The following is a 24,163-nucleotide window of genomic DNA, read 5'->3' as shown; positions in this document are numbered from 1 at the left end:
TGCTGAACTTGAATGAAATAGTTGTGAAATAATATTCACTGTGCACAGGCTTGTCTGTCTAATTTTGTTGTCGTCATGAGTCTTTAGCAATAGCTGTTGAAATTAAATATTCTCTCCTTGCTTGCATGTGATCTGATTTTAACAGTAATGACCTGGCCAATGGCATACAGTTGCAAAAAACATGTAAATACAAATAAAACACTATATAAAAAGAATAATAAGTGTAACCATACATACAACCTAAAGATGGATTACCAGTTACTGTGTATTTAGATTCTTTATATGACAATAAATCCAAAAATGTTGCTGTTTTTTAGAGCCAGTGGCTAATACATCCAACATTTAGATGGTGGTCAGACCCATGTTGTAGAGGTTTCCTGATTTGTTGCTCACTGCCTGCATCCCCAGACAACTCTGTAATCCAAACCCAGTGTGTGTATGATTATGGAGGACTAAAATAGGACAGTCTCTTTGTTTTATGACAGCCTCTGCCTATTCCTAAATGCCCCCACTCTCATTGTCCTGTTCTCTCCTACCAGCTCCCTTTTTATTACTAAATTACTAGACGTTGCCTGTTATGCAAAGATAAGGCATTCCCCAAACCTGACCACAACCAACTGTACGTTTTTGGCTGAGTGACTAGAATGGAAAATAAAACAATATATATAGGGTGAACAATGTTGCACTAATGTTCGATCTGCGTCTCAAGGTAAGTTTATTCCACTTCTCATTTAGGAGAGGAAGAAAGAGTAGATCTCTTTAAAAAGTGCTGAACTTTAAAGGATTGAGTTAGGTGGGGCTAAAAGGCTAGAATGGGAGGGGCATGTTTGTGGGTATGGCCATCTACTCTTTGGGATATATATATGTTCTCTTTCTATTCCAGAGTTTGGTCTCTCCTCTGGTCCTCTGGTCCTCCTTCCTTCTCTCCTTCTGTCTCTATTGTTCCAGCCCTTCCTCTCTATTTCTTGGTCAAAGAACCCAACAAACCTCTGTCAAAATGGAAGCGGTCAAGAAGAAGATGCTCATGTTGAAGCTGGACAAGGAGAACGCTCTGGACGCAGCAGAACAGGCTGATACAGATAGAAAGGCAGCGGAGGAGAGGAGCAAGCAGGTGGGTCAACCGCGTCAGTGTGTGTCTTTGTGTGGGGAGGGTCCTCTATCCTGGGTGGGGGAATGGGCATCTTTTAAGGTACTTCTACACCTAGGAGACATGTTTTGAAAGGACTTCATTGCCTTGCATTTTTACTTCAGGGTTAGGTTGTATACCTAATATCCAAGGAACATATTTCAGATTTATGTTTGATGACCAACAACTACATCTACAGTGTAACAAATGGCCTCCTTGTGCTATGTTCGTCCCTGAAGCTGGACTCTGCAGTATGTGACCAGAGCCCCTCTGTATGGTTTGTACAACTAGTAATTAATTGAAGGAATAGTTCGGCCCAAAATTCCAAAATTATACATTTGTTTCCTTACTCTCTTTGCATTGACTTGGTGTGACAGACACTTTGTGTGCATTTTTAGTTGTATTTGCTTTGTACTGTACAACATTTCTATTTAATTAGCAGAAGTCCCAAGTCCTGGTAACAATTATTAAGATTTTTTGTTCAGAGGTATGTACAAATCATCTGAAACTATCAGATAATATAATGCTACTGATATTAAATATACATTTAACAGTCACATTGAAATTTAACAGTCACACAGCAATAAATAAAATGCAAATGGTGGCAGCTTACCATGATTTTTTGACAAATCCCTTCCATGCAAATGTTTTCTAGGCATTATGTTCAAGTTTGGAAAATTAGATTACGATGCTAACATCAGCACCAGGAATTGGATGGTGTTTCAGCCACAAATACTTTGAGCCACGAAATAGTGTTTGTAAGCAATTTTATTTTCTTCCATTCATGTGTGACATATTATGGTTTTCCTTTACCTTCAGTTAATTGCCTTTTTCTTAAAAACAATGAGGTAAGTTCACAACTTTACTATAAATACTAGAGGTTATGATATGGTTAAGTATAGTATTGATTTCATTAGACTTAACATCCAAGTCCAAAGTGACCCCTATCCAGAATAAAACAACAACTGGAAAGTTCCAAACCATGCCAAGACAACTTGAGGGAAACGTTACACCATATTTCTCTCATTAGCAAAGCCAAACGCCTGTCCATCACGACTGGAGTGGTTAAGCTAGCAATCTCTCCACTGGGAAATTGCAAACAGCTAGACACTAATATGGAATACGACAGAGAATCATTTTGCTGAGTGATTGTTAAGGGATGTAACCACCCAATAGGAGTATTTATATCTGGATGGTGTTGAAAAGGAATTCCGTCAGCCTTGTCTATCAGGCTTTAAACTACTTGTGATAGGGGAACAGGTGAAGTGGACGCAAACTTGGATTAACATTTTATTTTTAATAAAATGTAGCAATAGAGCAATAGAATAGTCCTAAAAAAAAGAAGAAAAAGAAAAATTCTCTGCATATTTGAAAGGAGACACACTATTGCGCAGGCCTGAGTTACAGTCAAGATGCCTGAATGGAGCTTGGCTGTAAGGCTATCAGTTAACAAACGGTACTTTCACACTAATGGGCCAAGCTTTACTGTGCTGGACTGGCTGTGTAGCCGCCCCAGTTGCTGGAATCGTGCTGGAAAGGTCAAGGTGAAAAGAAAATATCAGTCAGCAGAGTACGATTGAGATCAACACCATCGTGTGAACAGAAAGCAAACCTCACCCAGCAGTTCTCCCTCTCCTTCTCACTCCCCGTCTTTCTCACCCCCTGCCTCTACCTCCACTCCACTCCACTCTCTCCCTCTCTTTCAGCACGAGGATGAATTGCTGCAGATGCAGAAGAAGCTGAAAGGGACTGAGGATGAGTTGGACAAATACTCAGAAGCCTTGAAGGATGCCCAGGAGAAGCTGGAGGTTGCAGACAAGAAGGCCGCAGATGTAAGTGTGTCGTGTTCTTACTAGGTCTTACAGGTCTCAAATCGGATTGCCTGACCTAAAATTCTAGAATATCAAACCAAACAGCTGACCCTAGACCAGTGGTTTGGCGCAACTTCTACCATCTCCGCTACAGATAGATAGCATTTCCTCAAGGACTCGTTTTATCTTCCTGAACTGATGCCTAGTCTATCTAGGTGTTGAGTAGCAGAGACGATCGTGGTTTGATACCAGGCCGGACATTGGTGCCACGATCAGGATTCTAGGGATGCTTTAGAAATGATGAGAAGATCAAAGAGCTAGAACGGAGTGTCCAGTGATCCATTTCCACAGCGGACGGTGTGGAATAAGTCTAGGCGGATGCCTTAGTAAGTCCCAAAGTTATAATAGGCTAAAAATAAGAGCTTTGAACCCAGAGCAATGCAGGTTCTCCGCAGACCCATTAAGCGAGCTCGAAGGCCCCAGAAGCCTCTCGCCCGCTGGTATTTCGTACAGTATGACAAAGGAAACCAAGTTGTTATGAACACACTATCTGTTGTTACGAGGTTGGACAGGTTTAGTGCACAGGAGGTTAATCGTGGTGCCTGGTGCCTTCCCTCCCTCCCTTTCCTTCTTGTCATTCCCTCCACTCACCCATCCCCAGCTGTTGCCATTTCATCCCCGACTTCTGGCCACGATGTCATGGAGTCAAGCTACTGTATGACTATCACACTAACAATGGCACCATTTTAGGGACAATAACAACTGATCTCACTGCAGTAGCGTTCATTCGGTTATGGTCCTTGAGACACAGGGCACGTGGCCTTTTGTTCTAGCCCAATAACTGGTGTTACATTATTAAAGATAGAACCGCACCACACTAACCATTTCCGAAGTTATCAGACTTAATGAGCAATAGATAATATAACCATTCAACCTTTCACAAACAACATGATAGTTGGTTTTTTCTTGTGCTAGGAAGTTAAGAATCAAAGGATTGTTTTTCCATGCTCTTTTGGATCTCAGCTCCCCCTAAATACTATAATAATAATAATGATTATTATAATAAAATATTCATATGAAGATTATTATAATAATAAAAATATTATCCACTGTGTCAACACACCACATGCAAATACCACCAGCTGGGACCACCTCAGAGTGGCGTCCCTGGAGTAGCTCGGGAGTTAAGGGCTTTTCTCAAGGGCACAGCAGCTGTGGATGGCATCTGAGATATTGATTTCAATAATACTCCAGGTGCCAGTTCACTTTTTTCCAGTCAGCACTTGGATTTAAAACTGGCAATGCGTAAGTTAAAGACCCGCCTCTCTAACCTTGACACTACACCGTAGCCATGACTACACTGGCATCCCAGTACCCTCCATCCTTTCTGTTTCTTTACTATTCTTCTGGTGGTTTAGGAGGATTTTTCTGTATATACAATTCCCTTCCCTATGCTCTCTTTCTCTCCCTCTGCCTCTCTCTCGCACTCTCCCCCTCCCCTAGTTGACTGCGATTGAGTGCTTTTTCTCTGGACTCTAGATATAGAACAAAACAGCTGTCATCATAGTAATTTGTCTCAACAGGGAGAATGCATGGAACGACCATGGCCAAATTCCACAGCGGACTGTGTGTGTGTTAAGCAGTAAATAGGTACTGTGGTGCCTTGAAGTGATGATTACAACAGCTCGTAAATTTATGCCAAGGCCAAGGTCATTACAGTGTTTTTCCCCATGTCTCGTCGATCTGCTCTACTCTGACTGTACGGTGATGCCGTCAAATCCTGTGCCTGCTCGTGTATGTGATCTTCTTCATTTTTACATTTAAGTAGTCCGCGGACGTGTGTTTGTTTTTCTGTATGTGGCTTCGCTCACTATCAGTGTCAGAGTTCAAAGCTGCCAAAGCCTCTCCTTGACATATATACACTGTCTGGCTGTTTCCACAGGCTTGGGGATAGCTTCATAATTAGCCACTGCAAAGGACAGTTTTATGACTGCCTGTGTGTCTCAGGCCTTTCTAATAGTCACAAGCATCCAGCTTTCAGCAGGAGGGCAAAGAGCAACTCCTTCACACATTAAGGTGCTGTCAAAGGTCTGCACCTACAGCAGCGCTACTTAGCCAGCTAAAGCAAATGTGACATAAATGCCCCCTGAAGGGATAGTTGAGCACGCAGTGCCATCTCACACAGAGCATGTAGGCTAGGTATACCACTACACGCTGAGCATTAGCATAACTTTTGCTAACAGTTAATAAGGACTTGTTTATTTTAATTGTTCATATTCTAGTTATTTGCTGGTACCAAATATATCAGTATTAATATATGCTGTGCTCATCCTCCTCTTCTGATCACCAACTCTCTATGGTGTGCGAGTGAGAAACTAGATCATGCTGCAAGAAGCATTGCAAGGAAAGTTTATTGATAATGAATAAGGTAAGATGCTATTAATGCTAATAAAGCATGCCTCGATAAGGAATTGTTTGAGGCTGGTGCACCTCATAAACAATGATGCACTATGCTAATATCCCTCACCCCAGTCTAGCAATTGCATTTCGCCATTAGTCACCTCATTGTTTTGTTAGTTCTTAACTCACTGGTTCCTAACTGCTGTTACTGAATGAAATTAACAAAAGTAGTTCGTTCTTTTGACAAATAAAAGTAAAAAAAGATTGCAGCTGGAATAATGAGCAGCATTTACCACTAGAGGGCCCTCGACCAAATGTTCCACAGTAGGGAGCTACAGTTAATGTTGAGGGTTAGAATTATAGAATACACAAGATGGAATTTCACAAATTAAAGTTTGTTAACCCACGAGCTATTTGGCTCTTATGACTCACTGAAAGTCTCTTAATAAGACTATATCAGATAATATTTATTTGACTTATTGGTACATATTTTTTCCAGCTATCTAATAATTGCAGTAATTACTTCCAGGAGCCTTCTATTGATTTTCTTATTTACTTTCACCCAGATAATATGTGTAGAGTGGCAAGAAATTAGCATTAGAATTTGTCAATAGAGGAGAGTCAGTAAGAAATCTCTTCCAAAACAGGGCAGTTACCCCAACACATTTTGCAGAATCAATGTGCAGAGAGAGAAAATTCAATTTCTAGTTGGATCACAGAGCCAAACTATAAGGACACATGTGGTCTGGGCTGACATGTGGTGGTCACATTTGGAAGTGCACTATTCACGTACAGAAATCCTTTACATGGAGGTGCAACAGAGCTGTGATCATTAGTCACCAAATGGAAGAAAACATTGAGGGATTACTTTGAGATATCCAAAACGATTTTTTCTTTATTCCATAATTTTGGGATTTGTACTAATTTAACTTGTGGATAATTCAGTAGTTTGATATGGAGTTTTAGGACTTTTTAGGTATCCCAAAAATATTACTGACAAAATATTTGAAATGGCAGTTAATGCCTTTGTGCATAAATATATATATATATATTTTAATAGAGACAATACTGAGTGTATTATGAGTTAACCAGTCCCAACCGTTGGATCCAAGCATTTAATTTCAAAGACTTTGAAACAAAATGTTAAATAGCTTTGGCATTAAAAGTCACAGCCCAAAAGGATGTATTCCCTGGCATTTTCCTTTCAGAAGATGTAAATTGCTTGTTAGTAGCTCAAACAGTCAAGGAATTACAAATGTGTTTGTGAGTTCTGTCTTTTTCCGGAATTTTTACTTTGATAAAACACAGCAAACCACAATTTTTTGCAATGCAACAAATAAATGTCTTGTAGGAAGATTCATATGAGTTAAATGAACCACAAACACACATGGAGCTGTTGATAACAGAATGGGATGAAGTCACATTTAACTAGAGGCACTTGTAGGTAATTTTTTCAACAACCAATGTTTACTTTTTAAATTGGTGTTAGAAGTATTTTATTTTAATATATTATAATAAACTATTTTTTGAAACCTCCCATTTTAGGATGTCTGTGTATTATGTTGTTTATACATGCATAAACTATAAGTAGAATCACCATTATTTAGCTATAAGTTTGCACGTTTTAAAACAAGTTGTTTTGATTAGATGGGGCAATTACATCGTCACATACTGACCAGTGACAAATTAATAAAAGTGACAAAATAATTTTATAAATGTATAAAACTGGTATAAATGAGTAGAAGAACATAACGAAAGCAGAGGCTAATATGAACTGCATTATACAATTAGGCATCTAAAGTCCTATAAAAATGCTTTTTGCAGGCCCAGTTGTCAAGAGGAAAGGGGTTGGATGGCAGGAGCTTCAGTGACCAGGACTGCCCAGCCGGCTAGTGTTTCAATAGGAACCTCGACCAAAGTTAGATTTGCATTTAGTTCTGTGGGACAGCTATCAGTAAATAGGGTTGGAAATTGTGGTCGAACGCGCACATTCGATGACCGTGATGCTCGTGCATTATTGCGATGTGTGATGAAAAACAGAAGATTAACTATTTCCAGGTGACTGAGAATGTCACTACAGGACGTCATCAGACTGTCAGCAAGAACAATGGCTCAACAGCGCCACTTTTACAGTGTGTGTGTTAAAAAACAACAACCAAAATGCGTCTATGGGGCATAGAAGTGAGTTTCACACACGATATGCGTCTAGACAGGGGAATGAGACCAAAACCTACAATTCACAGAGACATCAAATTGTTCACAAATGAGCAGACACAAACAGAGGCAATCATACCTGTCGGTCTTTCTGTAGCCTAAAATGGTTGTCTCTCGTTAATAGAAGCTGACGTTTCAAAGATAATCCCTTATATGGACATTCTTATATTTTGGGATTGGCTTGGAATGCGATTTATTCACTTTACGTCACTTTACCTGGCCAGGACACGTGTAATGAAGGAGTGCCTTCCTGTCCAAGTGAAAAATCGTGCCCAAAGCGCAGATATAGGATCAGTTTCACAATCCCGTTGAGGACAAATAGTTTTCTATGGGCAGACTCTGGATCGGCATTCCAGTTCATTGTGCAAACCAGATTGGGTGGAGCAAGCCGGAAATGTCTTGAAGGGAACTCTAGGGGAATCAACAGTAAGCGGGCAAAGTGATTTGAGACAGTCGACGGGAGAGGCAGGACTGCAAATTTCTTGCCAATGCAACTTTTTATGTTTTTGTTAGAATTACCTTGAATGTTAACTGCGTGCGACAGAAGGCGCAATTTTTTCACAGCGGAAGCTAACAAATTAGGAAGGCTTGCTTGCCACGTCTGTAGAAAAAAATTCTGTGTTTCCTGGGTAATGATTGCAGCAGGAAAACTGTCTTAACCATCCAACGCCGGATTACTTTGAAAATACATTTTAGAGTCCGCTGTTGGCAAGAGCGCACATTCCAGTTTATCCTATTACGTTTGACTATCTTCGCGGGGTGTAGCTGCTTTTTATTTATGTTCAGGACAACTCGAGTTTACTAACAAACAGTTTATATAAAACAAACGCACAAGGCCCAAAACACAAGAACATGTCTGGAAACAACAGCATCGATGCGGTGAAGCGAAAGATAAAAGTTTTACAGCAACAGGCAGATGAAGCTGAAGAAAGAGCAGAAATACTTCAGAGAGAGGTCGAGGTGGAGAAAACGTCAAGAGAACAGGTAAAAAGGATATTTTAAAATCGTTAATATACTTCAATTCTTTCCTGTTACATATTTCGACAGGGGTTGAATACAATGTTTCGTTTCGGTTTGTATTACGATGGTTATTTGATAGTTTCAAATTAATTGTAGATATAAAGTAAGGTGTTGCGCAAGATGGGTGGAGCCTTTTCAACCAAACGAAATTAAGATATTTCAAAGTAGGCAAAGTCCCCGGCCCCTAATTGAATTACGTACCCCCATTCAAGAAGCTGTGTTCCGGATACGAGTCACAGCTGGTATGATGCATCCAAACCGATCCACACGCACTTGAAATTTGAATGTTTTTTCCCCCCTTAAATGTTTTGTCATACATTGCATTAAATTTGATGAAAGTTTCTTGTTATTCGAGTCTGTATGAACAGACTACCAAAAGCCTTCTAGATTTTATATTGCACCTACAATAATGTTTTTACCTTGGAACAAAGCTGTCGGATAACCAGATCAATAGTTTAGGCCCACCCAGTTAAGTAGCCTACTGAATTTAGGGCTTCCCTCTACATTTACTTTCGAACGTAGCTGTTCAATCAGTAAGTATCCAAACTGTCCTAAAATGTTTATTCAACTGATTGAAATTAATTGTAAAGAACATTATTCTGTGCAATTGTGAATTGTTATTTATCCATATTACCTAAAAACCTTGTTCGGCTTACAGTTAAACCCGAAGGATGCCTTGATCTTGACAAGACTTGACTGCCACATTCTGTGATTCAGCCACCGTAGGCTACCTCACTCCTTGCTTATTAGTCAGTGTTTCCGTCTCTTCCCTATAGTCTCTCCATCTATGGCAATCCCACTCCTGTCATCTGCTCTTTCTACCCTGTCTGTATGCGGGTGCTCACTGGCAATTTGTCAGTTTAAGAATGTGTTAGCTTAATGTTTCCAATGGAACTATTCAATAGGTATTCTTTGTAACCACAAACGATTGTAACTTTGTTAAGCAGGACTGTCACAAGTCATGTGCTAAGCAACGAGTAACTGTTTCCAGCCCCATGTGTGGCACCTTGACAGTGGAACAAGTGTTACACTCTTAAGCCGCGGCGAGACATCGGCACGTTGTTGTAACCAGTTTAGAGACCTCTTAACCAGAGAACAATACTTTCAAATAAGTGGTATATTGAAATTAATGCAGTTTTTATTTTTTGTTTTTGTTGTTGAAGCACAAACAGATAATGAATATCTGCAATATTGTTCCACACAGAACACAAACTTGGGAATGAATGAGTGGATGGATGCATGCATATGTTGACAGAGCCTAACTCTTTCTCGCTCCCGTCCCTGACACAGGCAGAGGCTGAGGTAGCTTCTCTGAACAGGCGTATCCAGCTGGTTGAGGAGGAGTTGGACAGGGCCCAGGAGAGACTGGCCACAGCTTTGCAGAAGCTGGAAGAGGCTGAGAAGGCTGCGGACGAAAGCGAGAGGTCAGTGGGACACACCCACAGTGCACATGCGCAAAAAGGGGTCGCCTCACTGTAATTCTCCACAAAACCTCCTTAACTCCATTTGATATATTTCCTGTGGTCGTATGATTTTTGGGGGATTTATTTAAAAACATTTTTTACTATTCAGGGATAGCAAGCTTGACTTCTAAACGTGAACTGGCCATACTACTTACATATGGACTTTGAACTAAGGCTGAACACTGAGAAGTGTGGGCCTGGACTCCGTAGTCATGGTTGAAATGTCCTAAATGTTGTCCTTGTTATTGGCCTGGAAGACAGAACACATGGGAGTAGCTTGTGTGTGCACATTTGCTATCTCTCGCCGCATGAGTTACAATTGGCCTTGCGCCCGTGCTTTTTCGTCCGCTGTGTGTTTCGTCGACCGCTGTCCCTCTAGTGCGTTAAATGTAACACCCAGCTGTAATGGCGCAGCATCAAGTATTTAGTCTGATGGGTAGCCACAGTCTGACTTAAGTATTTCGTCCGTCAGCACCAATGAGGTAGGTGTCTCCGATGGGTCGGACGTCACGCGTGTCGCGGTGCCAGTGTCACCATCCTTTTAACGCACGTGTCTTTTGTTCCAGGGGCATGAAGGTGATTGAGAACAGGGCCCTGAAGGATGAGGAGAAGATGGAGCTGCAGGAGATCCAACTGAAAGAGGCCAAGCACATTGCCGAGGAGGCCGACCGCAAGTATGAGGAGGTGAGGAAAACAAATGCACGCGTGTCGGCCTCAGACTCGCGCTGTGAGTTCTCCTTAGAAAGGGAGTTCATTCTTAGCCGTCCTCATACTTGAGCAACATTCCTGAATCATGCTACTGTTAGTTATTGGAATGCATGCATGAGGCATGGTTCATTTAGTGTTAGACAGCAATTTCTGTTGGCTCTGTACACCAGCATGAACCAATTTACAGTAAATTATTAACATTTGTAAAAATATATAGTTTGATGGCTCAATGGCTACTTCACTATCTTTTTTTACAGTTTACTTAGTTGTTTTTCCACATGCTTTAGTGTCTGTATGCTGTCCCAAGTTGTGGTGGAAGGATTATACCACATATCGTGTGACTTCAAGTTTCCTTTCACCAACATATCGTTTTTCCATCCGCTGCCTATTTGTGACCTCTGTTGTCTGAAGTAATTTGTCTGCTTTAAATAGTTTGGTGGAAACCAGATTATTGTCCGAACGCTTTAGGACCTCACTGTGCAACAATGTCATGGTGTGTTGCAAACATCGCTTTGGCATTGCCTCATACGCAAACGCAGATGGACAAAATGAGGTTACTATAATCAGCCTCGACATGGAGAACTGGATGAGGTCATTTTCAAATACCTTCCCTGTCACACAAGGCTGTAAGAGTACTGGTGAATTTCTGACCTACATATACTTCATTTCTGTCTACGGTGTTCTTCTCCACTCGATCTTCCCCCATGTGCCACTATACCATCTGTGCCAAACCTCTGGGCAATTGTTTCCATCTGTCCCCTCTAACTTCCAGTTGTTGTGTGTCTACAGGTGGCTCGTAAGCTGCTGATCATCGAGGGAGATCATGAGCGCACGGAGGAGAGGGCGGAGCTTGCTGAGGCGTGAGTGTCCTCGTTATGGGCCACATGGCCAATGACAAAGCTCTCATTCAGTTTTTGTCATTATTTAGTTTTTAAATAGAGGTTGACACAGGAGTACACTTTTCCTGCCGTCCTTTCTTGTCCTGTATGTAATTTTTTCCCCGTACTGTCTCGATACCGTCAAAGTTCTATTACCGCCAAACGTTCCTCTCATGTCCCGATTAAAACCAAAACACTCCCGTCCTGTGCTCCTTTCCTTTAGCAAGGAAACGAAGGGTGTGAATGTAAAAGGTTTAGCTTGTAGTTTGGTCCTTTAATTCCGTCTTTAATTGATTAGCCGGATATCTCCCAGTAATTGCCGCCCCGGGGTTGTATTGTGACTTTAGTTTTGGGCTGCTATGACGTTGTGATTGGAAAATAACAACAAGCCGATAGACAAAACTGGCCCTTCAGTTGTCCCATCCCCTATATGCATATAAAGTGCGCAATTCAGCTATTTGTGTCTGCAAGTCATGTCGTCTGTAAAAAGAAAGTTTAAAAAGTTGAAATAAAATGTTAATGTAAAATAGTAATGAAAAATTTTTGTTAATGGCGTTGCTTCGGTCCTGTCCTGACACTAGACAGTCATTTCCTTGTCCTGGAGGACTCCGGTTCCTGTGTCAACCTCTAGTGTACACCTGTATTGCAAATATGCATCATTTTAGATGTCCAGCACTGTAGCCCTGCTATAAATATACTGTTGACTGAACTACAGTACTAGATTACACTTGAACAAATCCCTGTCTAAGTCCATGAAACGCCAGACCAGATTCGGATATATTGTTAAATGCATATACTTATATAGGATTTGGCTCTTCTGTCCATTCCGCAGTACAGGGCCAACCCTAATCAAGTGTAACTCAAGTATTGGACACAGATGTAGTGAAATATATTGCCACCTGTGCACTTCACAGATTAGTGTTTCCTCTCTAGGCACCTGCGGGTGAGGATGTATTATAATCTTAAACAAATCTGAATTTCAGTTTACTTCATTTTCCTGTTTAAATCCATCATACACGTGGACATACCAAATATTTCTTCGTGTTCTGAAAGTGGTGAATCATTCATGGGTGCCAATATATTTCACCATACATCTGTATTTATGTGCCCCAGTTCTGTGCTAGCCAATGGCGTCACCCCAAAGCATCCCTGCTGTTCCCACGGCCATGAGAATAAACAAGTGTTTGCATAACAATGGTTCTGTATCCTAATGAACAACTACCCCCCCCCCCCCCCCTCTGTCCGTCTCTGCATGTTTCTTGGGGTCCGACCTAAATTCCACGCATGACCCCTGAACCCTCCATACACTCCACCCCCCTCCTCTGCATGCATAACAGCAAAGTCAGGGCCCTGGAGGAGGAGCTGAGGGGTTTTGACCAATCACTGAAGTCCCTGCAAGCCTCTGAAGACCAGGTAGTGTTTGTGTGTGTCTGGGGAGTGAGTGAGTGTGTGTGTGTGTGTCTGTTTGTTTTGAAAATGACGATTTTGTTGTGTGTACACTGAAAAGGAGGGTGCGCACTGTATGTGGGTATCGTGAATATGCGTGTATATAGGGTAACGTTCCAAAACACCCGGGTTTTTCGGAAATTGTTCGGCAAGTGTTACATTTTGGGGAGGAAAGCAGTGTAGTGGTTAGAGCATCTGACCAGTAACCAAGATGTTGCTTGATCATATACTGGAGCTGGCAAGGTAAGCAATCTGTTCTGTCTCTGAGAAATGCAGTAAACCCCAACTGTTCTCCAGGTCTTTACTGTGTATGAATGTGGTAAGAAAAAAAGAATACCTGAGAAACCATGAAAAGATGGGAATTGAGGGAAATGTGCCAAGATCCTTCAATCTTAAAGGATTAGGTTTAAGTGTTTGCAGAGCTGGGCAACCTAAAGCCCACTGGCCAAATCTGGGCCGGGGTTGGTCAAAAATAGTTTTAGAGTAGGTAAAACATAACCCACCAGCCCAATGTTATACATCTGAATCTTAATTCAAATTATGTAGACATCATAATGGACCTCATGTATAAATTACTTCCTCTGCCTGCAAATCATTTGATTAACAAATTACAATAACAGTTCATTTCAAAATCCTAATGTGCCAAAACATGTGCCCTCCCCTAATCTAAAGACAAGATGTGCTTTAGTGTAATCTACATTTAGTAGGACGTCGAGCTACATATTTGTTGATAGCATCAGCGTTATAGTTAAAGACAGGGAGCATATTTGTTGTGTGTGAGTATGTGTGTGTGTGAGGAGAACGTGGTCATCAAAATTGTGGCATCTGGTCAAACGGGTGGTCCCTTTGAATGACTCTGCAACCTGCCAATTCAACCTCTTCTGTCAGTCTTTTCAGTTTCCACTTGGTATCTGTCCTCAGCCGACACGTGCCTCCCTTTCCCTGACCTATTCTTTCCTCAACCTTTTTTTTTGCATGACACCCAGTGTGCCTTGCTAACTGCTGTGAACTTGTCTAGCTCGTCTTCCTTTTAAGGTTGCTTACATTTTATTTCCTGTTTCGACATGTGGGCTCACTTCAATATGGAGATATGGTAGTATAACGGGTCTTAACCACTGTTCTCTGTATTTAACCACATGTCCCTTTCCTGCTTGTTATATGTGTCATCAGGCTGTTTCATTCTGTGTCCCATAACTATCTATGCCAAACCCCTACTGACTCCATTACCATCAGTTATCTTAAACTGTATTGCTGCTCTTTGTTCACTGTTCCTCTTTCCTCCTCCTTTTCTCTGCTCTGCCCTTGTCGCCATCTGTGCCGTCTCTCTTTTCGTTCTCTTGAAATGAAAACTCAAAATGGCGACTTCTCCTCGCTCCAATCCAGTAAATGTGCTGAACTGGAGGAGGAACTGAAAAACGTCACCAATAACCTTAAGTCCTTGGAGGCCCAGGCAGAAAAGGTAGTGTGTGTGTATGTGCGTGTGCGTGTGTGTGCGCGTGCGCTTCAGATTGAACCAGCATGCCCACTGTGTGTGGTTTGTTTAGAACTATACATCCATGAGGATGTTATGTAGTAAGTATTGTCTGCTGACGTTGAAGAGGTTACATTGATGTCTTTGCACGTGGTTCTGTTGGTATGTAGTGTTTGCTGTGTATGTGTCAGTGGGTCTGCTGAATTCAGGCTCTGCTAAAGGTTATGTATCCAATCTGCTTTGGACAGCATTGGCTTTGTGTAATCCTTTATCTAAGCAGCAACCCTCAAGTTCAATGGTCTGTAGTTAATTGTCCTTTGGCATTTAACCCCATTCAATCTTTAGTACCCTTTATCTCTCCCGGACATCCATTCTTGTCATCAGTGGCCTTTGTTTATAATTTCTAGAAAGGTCACTACTGCAGAAGTCATTGAGTTAAGCCCATATATTTAATTGGCCCAAACACCCCTGCATGGTCCAATGCCCCCTTAAATATGTTTAGGTTTGCACTGTAATGTGTTGGCACAGGCCATGCCCACCTGAAAAGAAACCACTTGTTGCATATCTTTGGAAACTATCCATGGCAATGGGCCACTTAAATTCTTTGAGGCGGTACCTTAAAACTGCTTGTATGGGGTAATATAAAATTAATGTATTAAATATGTGCAGAGAAATTTGTTTTCAAACCTTTTTGATAACATGTCAATGGCTTTGGTTTTGACTAACTTTTGTATGTGTCCTTTCAGGGCAGAATCATTTTGATATCTCGTTTTCTATTGAAAACTTTTAGTCCCGCCAAAATGTCTGGATTCCATTGAATCAATACGCAATGATTCAAGTCAATATGATAGGTTTATTTTTATTGAAATGCATAATTTATGCAGCTGTTAATGATCAAATCTGTAATTTCTATCTTTTACACATTTTAATGGCCTTTGCTAGTGGCAGGAAAGAGCAATGTTTCTCTTAATGTCCTCTAATGAGCCATCAGTGAAAAACAAGTTAAGTTTCCTGGGCTGTGTTCATTTGGCTGTAAAAAGAAAAGGGAGGAGACTAAACAGGGACTTGTTTTCTGTTGCGCATTTCTTTTGAATGCATGTCCTAATGAACACAACCCACAATGTTCATGATTGTTCCCCGCTCCATTTCTGCACAAGTCCAGATGTGCTCGAAGGAGATCCTCAGTAAACATCCTGGATTAATGTTTGTGGAATAATGGTAGAATCAGTGGTGATCTACCTGTCTTACTGGTGTTCTGGAATTCAACCATGACTCAAAAGTGACAAATTTCTTTTACCTGAGGCACCTCTCACTCAAGTTATAATGGTTTTAATGACATGCATGAGACAGGTTTTGGCTAAACAGTGTTTGTTTTTTAACTAGTGGCCAAAATTCCTGGAATGACTGCATTTTTATCTTTGACTGTGTTTTTAAATACACATACCTAAATGCCTTCTGTATATATACTGTTATCTCGTACAAACATCTGGCATACTGTCTCGAACAAAAGAGTTACCAGACCACAGCAATGGCTACCTATAGAGGTCAATTTAGTAAATCGGTTGGACATCCCGTGTATGGGATGAGCCCCGTGTATGGGATGAGCCCCGTGTATGGGATGAGCCCCGTGTATGGGATGATCCACAGAGCTTTTTGCTCTTTGATGCTCTGGTGTAAAAGAATGGTTGAACTTATTCGAGGAAGGCATTATTGAGAAAAATTTGCTACATACTTTCCCTGTATTGTTTTGTTGTATGCTCAAATCTTTTTAGTTGTATGAATTGTCTCCCATCATATAACATTTTGTTTAATCTCATGGTTTTCTGTTAATGGCATTTTGTTTTTTCATATCGTGTTTGCTGGAATCTCTGCTTTCTATTGCCACATCTGAATTCACATTGGACTGAGGTGTTTCAGGTGTTCTTTTATGCTTTTTGTGTGGGCGCTTTCTCTGCTTGACTGACAACCCTGTCTGTTCTACTCCAGTACTCCCAGAAGGAGGACAAGTATGAGGAAGAGATCAAAATCCTGACTGACAAGCTCAAAGAGGTATAATTTAATAATTATAAATCATATAATTGCTGTTTGACTAATTTCACAGGGATTGCTAAGGTCTGTCATTTCTAAATACAAATGAATAGGGGTTGACTAACCAAAAGAATGTCATCACTTCAAAATACGCGAATATTGCATACTAGCAAACGCGACAGGTGACAAACAGCCCTTCGTGTATTTAGAATAGGTCAACTGGCTTTCATGTGTTCCTGTATTAATTGATTTGTGTTTTTCTAGGCTGAGACTCGTGCTGAGTTTGCTGAAAGGTCTGTGGCCAAGCTGGAAAAGACCATTGATGATCTGGAAGGTAGGATCTTGTCTTTTTCTTTAAACCTCTTGCATATCCCAATGCTCAGTCTTCAGCAAACAACCTGTTCTGCCTTAATTTCATTATTTCAACATACTACTGTACCTATTTACTCTTGATAGCTGTTTCTTTCTAAATCTTTTTTCATTTATCTTTCTATCTTCTATTCTCGATCTCTTTCCCATCACTCTTTGGCCTTGGTGAACAGATGAGCTTTATGCACAGAAACTCAAATACAAAGCCATTAGTGAGGAGTTGGATCACGCCCTCAATGACATGACGTCCATGTAAATACAGTTGTGGGTGTGGGTGTGTGTGCGCAGTGTGTGTGCTGTGTATTAACCTACGCAATCTAATATTTCCCTAACTCTGCACTGAAAGGCTACGTGTTATTTCTCTTTGCATGAACTTTGAAAGAGCTGTGGTACTATGTTATGCAAAAGCAAAGCTTGGGCCAAAAAATTTTGTGCTAGTTTGCCTAATCACTCCGAGATCTTAGGAAAAATCGATTGTGATGTATTGCAACATTCAATTTTTTTACAACATTAAAATGGATTCTCAAGTTTTCCCCATGTAGTCAGAATAATATACTGATCAGCAGTTGGCGTGTTTTCAGTCTTTTTAATTTCAGACAGATGCTTTTGGTGCAATGGTTAACCTCACTGGAATTGTATTAATGCACACGGTTTCATTACCCATACGGTGTCAATGAGCCGTTGAATGCATTGCATTCCTTTTGCTTAGCAACCGTGTGATGCTGCTCGACAACCTAAATAGGATTGGTCAGCTGTCTGCTTTGCAGCAGAGTGATGTTTCTCCATTCACCACATTTCACATCTCTTTTCTTGAATATCGATTTCAAATCTAAAATCTCAGTTAAGTCGAATGTGGCAGGGTCCCTCGCAATTCCCTGCCCAAGGATAGAATTGTGTTAAACATATTGCAATGAGGTGTCATTCTGTGAAAATTATCAGGCCTGGGATTTATACCCAAAAACATTATTTGTGCCTGAAAAATACATAACACCTAACAAGTGTGTTGTGACATTAATGTAGTTCAGGAAATCTAACAGCTGAATAACAGAGTGCTTGCGATTTATCTGTTAACGAAATACTGAATGTGCAAAAGAAGAATGTGATATCCAATGGCTACTAATTGTTGCAATGTAATGGTTGGGTTTCCAAGAGTCTGTTGTCATGGTTTCTCAACCCCTGTGTTTTCAGATAGGTGTCGGGAAACTAATTTGCCCTCTCCCCTGTTGTGGTTCCAAGAATTTCCCCTCAGTCCTGCTGTCCTCATCTTGGTTGCGCGGTCCTCTCTCTTGCTATCTTCTCATCCCTCCGACTCTTCTTGTGTTCGCCTGTCGGTCTTCAGTCATTCCTTTCGTGGTAGTTGAAATGTTCCCTTGTGCTTGTTATTTCTCCTGCCTCTTTTACTTTCTCCCTTCCTCTCTGTATCCATCTCGTCTATTCCCCACTTTAACCTCTCTCTCCTATACTTCTGGGCAGCGGTTCTTTCTTTGGGTCAGTGTATGGACTCTGTTAAAGCCCTGTAGTCTGTGTTACTGTTTTGTATTTTTTTTTTTCTATTTTGTCTTGTTTCACTATGTTCTCTGCATTGTCTACACTGTGTACATGTGATTCTCTATAAAATTTGGAACAAAGAGAGAGGGGAAACAAGTGTCTGATCTTCTGTGTCTACTGTCTGCTTTTTCCTATTCATCATTGGCATGTGACTGCGAGAATAGCTTCAAGGTGACATCGAAAACAGTAAATGGTTTATTTCGCTTTAATGTTCTCCTTTAGCATTAGAAACTGACCATTTAAGTGTAACTGGTATACTTTTAACCACCTTTTTTGATATGCCCAAACCAAAAGTCAACATTTATTAATAATGCCATATTCTAAGTGTAGGTTTGGATGGTAATCTTAAATGTCTATCACACAAACTGTTTACCCCTGCTTCGCCCTTGTCAGAACTGATTTCTTATATCTTCACACTTCGTTTTGTGTGGTCACATCTCCAAAATTGGAGACAGTCCTGTTGCCACGGCTAATAGTGTTGCCACTTTCTCATGCAATATAATTTAAACTGTATTTCAAAATATATAGCCTTTGAGGCTGAGTAGACATGCCTACTCCATTTGGTCAGCGAACATGGGCAAATTGCATCAGCAAAGCGGAACCTTGGTTGCAAGTCGAAGCTGACCGGCAGCCTTGGGTATTACCACAGAATTGAATCTGCATCTCTGTGACCCAACAAAAACTGAGCTTCACAAAGCTGGAATTTCTGTCAGGGCTGCCATTCATAAACCTCTTATCTATGGCTAATGTACAAAAATGCATGACTTTGTGTAAGGAGCACAATCTGGACCTCTGAGCAATGGAAAAATATGATGACTAATCTTTCACCATATTTCCTACATCTGGGTGGATTTTGGTTTTGGCCAAACACAAAAAGATTGGAGCTCTTCTGAATCCAAATTAAATCATTAATATTCATACATTGTTAGGTGTTAATGTTTTGTCCAAAAAAAACTAAATATAATTTTAATGCCACGACAGGGTCTTGATCTGATGGTCCTGTGTCAGTTTGGGAGCATTGTCAGAGCAGAAGGAAGCAGGTGTTCTTCCAGGATAACCTTGTACTTGGCTTGATTCATGCATCCTTCACAAAGACAAATCTGCCCGATTCCAGCCTTGCTGAAGCATCCCCAGATCATCACCGATCCTCCACCAAATTTCACAGTGGGTGCGAGACACTTTCTGTCTAACCATTAGACGACCAGGTGTTGGGCAAAGCTGAAAATTTGACTCTTCAGAGAAGATGACCGTACTCCATTCCTATACGGTCCAATCCTTATGGTCTTTTGCAAACTTCAGCCTGGTTCTTCTTTGCTTCTCACTGATGAGCTTTTTTCTAGCTTTGCACAACTTCAGCCCTGCCCCTAGGAGCCTGTTTCAAACCGTCCTCGCCGTACACTTCACCCCAGCTGCTGTTTGCCATTATTTTTGTTGGTTACTTGATGTCATCCTACGGTTGTCGAGTGACATTCGAATGATTTGACGGTCACCTCGGTGAGTGGACAGTCTTTCGCCCTCTGCCAGTCTGTAGCTTTGTTGTCCCCAAAGTCTATTGCTTGACCTTGTTCTTAGGAATCGCCGTCTTTGTAATTTTTTGAGGATGGAAGCAACCTGATGCTCACTGTATCCCTCTGCCAGTAAATCCAGAATTCTACACCTGTTAGCAGCCATGTGAAGCGTTAACTTGAATGCTTCATCTTGTGTGCACATTTCTGGCACCGCTCCTCTCATCACTGCTACAGTGGTGTCACCACGACTGAGTTATACTGTAGTACTCTCCTTCCTACAGCAGAGACAGGTGTGCAACACAACTGTACCTGCACCATAGCACCTTTACCCATGAATCACTGGGACATGCTTTAAAAGTGATCGTGTACCCAGTACATAAACACGGTAAAGAATTATGTCATGACGTCAAATTCGACTGCTGACTGGTCAATACATGTATTGTTGATTTCATGTCCCAATGGTGTTTTGTCTCTGGCAGAGATGGCCCACTAGCTTTAGCCACAGGCTAAATGTTCTTATTGTAGATGTGCACCGGCAGATCTTGGCATGCACGTTAACTTTAACTAAACCCCCAGGAAAGTGTATTTAATGTTCTACCTATTTTGTGCTGGATATGTGATTTGTTTATGGTCATAATCTACAGGTAGTATTATCCATATGTCAGGTAGCCATGTGACGTTCCAACTTTTAATAGTGACAACTTTTGATGACATGGGGCTCATATTAGTACACAATACACAAACGAGTACACAAATAAGCAGGGACCCATTTGGCATAAGTGACATTATTTTTTATTGTATTTTTTCTTTTACCACCAACTCTCCTCTATCACCACTTTCCTCTCCAGTAAAACCAAAAATTCATGAAAAGGCTTTTTGAACTCCGCTTGACTCATGGACTCACAGATTAGAAATTTGATTACATCACTGCGTACCAGAGTATATTCATTGGTCTGAGTGTTCTGTTGCCCTAATGACAGGGCTCCAGTAAAGTGGGAATCTCTTGGGGCCCTGGCTTGTTTCCTTCTATATGGAAAAGCCTAAATGTGAAACGGTCTTGTTCCCTTTCCAGAGAGACTGGCCAAAGCCAAAGAGGAGAACGTCAAGATCCATGCCACCCTGGACCAGACCCTGCAGGACCTCAACAGCTTCTGAGGACTCCCCCACAGGTGGACCCCCACTGTTCAAACCCCCCTCCATCTCAGCCCTCTGGTTTCCTGTCCATTTATCTTTGGTCTCTTTTCTCCCCTCTCTCCAGTCTTGGCATGTCCGAGAAGGAAATATTCCCATTTGGGGGTTTAACCTTGTGCTACGTCTTTATTCTCTAGTTGGAATGAAGCTCAACAGCTTTGATTGTTCTTGCCCCACTTTCGGTGTTCTTAAATATCTTGCGAGATATTGCCTTTATCTATTGGAATGCCCTAATAAAAAAATAATACTTCAGTGTATTGTTTTGGAACCACTAAAGTTGTAGTTTAGTGCAGTAGACATTATTAAAATGGCATTCAAATCCAATGTAAGTGATGTGTATACTTAAGTGGGTTAAAATGGACCCACTTATTTCATGCTTTACTACACTTTTAATTCATTATTGGAAATAGTATGTTAATACACGTATAATATATATACCTCTTTCAAGTCATGCATGAATACTGTTTAGTGTATTAAAGTACAGCTTAGGTGGTTCCAGTATAATATTCTTATGTATACTACTTTCTTGACTAGGGTGGTTTTAAATAGAGAACTGTCATTGCTTTTCATTGGTAAATGGGGCTAGTGCAACTGCCTTTTAAGGATTCCTTGCCATAATAAAGCCCATTTAGTTTCGATCCATTCAGGTTCAATAATAGAAAATTGGGGCAATGGGTCACACATTGATTTCTACCCTTGGGATTCTTTTTTTTCATGTAATTGTTTTATTTTTATTGACTATAACTGGAACTGGTGAAACTAATGTGTGCTAAAGTATCCTCTTTCTCTACAAACCTGATGGTCATTACTGTTTACATGATAGGGGTGGTTAGCTTGGGACTGCAGGCAATCCTTCTGAGGTTGATGTCTGTTTCAGTCATTGGATTTTTTTGCTTTAATCCCCTTGCTTCATGATTCTTACCAGCTCTTTACTACTGAATGGGAATATTCAGTTGACTTCGGTTTGCCTGTATAACCGGGCCTTGTTTTTAGTTTCCTTGCACGTTTATCCAAATCCTAATCCTCAAATGTTCACAGATCTGCCAAAGGGATGCACAGTATGGAAGAAGGGCAATGCTGTACCATCACCACATAGCTTAAGCCAATCCAGTCATTTTCTGATTAGTGAACACCAAAAACTACTAGATGTGGTCAGATGGGCCCTAGTCTGCCTGTCTGTCCTTACATAATTCAATCCCTCCCTGTTCTGTGTTTGGGGACCAAAATACATTGGGTTGTCCTGATAATATCCACAATTTCTTTTGATCAATATTGTTTTTTTAATTTGATTTCCCTATAACCTGGGCATCTATCAGAATTGTTGCATGATATTTTGTTTTATGTGTTTTCTCCTACTGAAATATCACACAGTCCACTATCGAAGAATGGCTGCACTTGTGTGATCCACTAATTCCTTGGCAACTTTTTAGTCCTAGGTTTATGATGTTATCACTTCACCAGTACCATTGTCCTGTGTAGGTCAGTTGGAACAGCGTGGGACTTGAGATGCCAGGGTTGTGTGTTCACAGTTCACACTGAGGACCGGTATGAGAAAGTATGAAAATCTATACTCGCACTACCTATATGTGGCTATGAGTAAGTGTCTGTGAAATGAGTAAAATGTAAATATACTGTAATATGTACCATGCCAATTACAGCGAATGGGTGGGGAGGAAAATGGAGTAGCACTGACTTTTTCAGCCTTAAGGTGCCAATGGGTGTGGCTGATCAGTGATGCAAAGCATATTAGTGTAGCAGGGGGTTTGATCTAGAACATTTACAAAAACAAACTCAATATTTTAACAAAAGAAACACGTATAACCACTTTGTTGACGTCTTGTTCCATTGTAATGACTAATAAAAAGAATAAAGACCATCATTTTAACTGCCTTGAACTTGAATTGTCTTTTTTTTTATTTGAAGTTTAATTCCTTGCCTGGAGTGCAATTGATTTCTGTATTGACCAGTCTTCTCTACCTGATCTGTTGATGGAAGCTGTTCCATTGAGATATAATTTAGAGAAAACAGGATGGACCACTCATGCCGTAGTGATTACAATAATGACCTACTCAATACTGAACTACAGAGTGAGAAGAAGTATGCAAAAAGGCAGCTATGTAACACGGGGCTTAAGTAATACTGAAAATACAAATTTCAAAGGAATAGAAACGTTCAGACTAAATGCAAGTCTTTGTTGAGGGCTATTTTTTTCCGTTCGCTCAATAGTTTATATGTAAATGTTGCTTTGACCAATCGCCTTAGCACTGTTTCCCGTTAATCTGTTCGCCATTTTAAAGATGGATTCTATGAATATAGTAATGTGTTGGTTGGTTGGTTGGTGTACCTTCAAACTAAATTTGCGTAGAACGAACATGGTTACATTTTAACTGTTAGTTCAGTTTTCTTTTGAAGAAAAGTTTTTCAATGGCGATCCCAGGTAGCCGTAGTTCTCATATTGCTCAATGATCGATTGATCTGCTTATAGATCATGTGCACGCAAACAACATATCACACATCCAGACTACAAATGCGAATAAAACTTAAATTATTCCTGGGCAGTATCTTTAAAGGAACTAGAGAAATCCACCAGTACCTCCCTGACGTATGTCTTGGGCTTCTCCAGGTGGGTGTATTCATGGTGCAGTGGGGGCAGAAATGCGTCATCAACACCCCTGTGCTGCTTAGGAGCTGTCTGGAATGGGGCTTAATAGCAGCATATTTTTGTATCTTAATAGAAACCGGCCTGTCAAAACTCATCTCTAAATGTTATGTCACAACATTAGTCAGAAGCTCTGCCCCATGGAGAACATTGCATGATCTTTTTTCCCAGTCTAAGCATTTTAATAATCAGCGTTCTTCTATACAATAGGCATGGTATGAGTCGTTTGCATATTTATTTCACCAGAAGACCAGTACAGTAAAGTGCAGGACGATTGCACAAATAGTCCTCCAGATGGCGGTATTGCAGATGTAATACTTGTC

The 24,163-nt window shown here is 40.8% G+C and overlaps 1 protein-coding gene across 9 annotated transcripts; it reads left to right on the top strand.

Annotated features, from left to right (window-relative positions):
- The first annotated feature begins 883 nt into the window (after window positions 1-883).
- On the top strand, window positions 884-23,076 carry tpm3 (tropomyosin 3). Of its 9 annotated transcripts, none has more exons than XM_010873777.5 (10): window positions 884-1,111; window positions 2,833-2,958; window positions 9,862-9,995; window positions 10,601-10,718; window positions 11,532-11,602; window positions 14,450-14,525; window positions 16,524-16,586; window positions 16,830-16,899; window positions 17,108-17,186; window positions 18,123-18,579. In XM_010873777.5, the coding sequence occupies exons 1-10, from the start codon at window positions 998-1,000 to the stop codon at window positions 18,124-18,126; spliced, it is 855 nt and encodes a 284-aa protein (XP_010872079.2). In that variant the 5' UTR covers window positions 884-997; the 3' UTR covers window positions 18,127-18,579. The 9 variants fall into 9 exon arrangements, with proteins under 9 accessions (XP_010872079.2, XP_010872077.1, XP_010872078.1 ...); XM_010873775.5 differs by lacking the exon at window positions 14,450-14,525 and adding an exon at window positions 12,958-13,033; XM_010873776.5 differs by lacking the exons at window positions 14,450-14,525; window positions 18,123-18,579 and adding an exon at window positions 12,958-13,033 and having other exon boundaries at window positions 17,108-17,190.
- The last annotated feature ends 1,087 nt before the right edge of the window (window positions 23,077-24,163 follow it).

Source organism: Esox lucius, chromosome 10 (genome assembly GCF_011004845.1).
Source record: "Esox lucius isolate fEsoLuc1 chromosome 10, fEsoLuc1.pri, whole genome shotgun sequence".
Taxonomy (NCBI): domain Eukaryota; kingdom Metazoa; phylum Chordata; class Actinopteri; order Esociformes; family Esocidae; genus Esox; species Esox lucius.
Note: the sequence above shows the minus strand (reverse complement) of the source record. Positions and strands in the feature narration are given on the sequence as shown.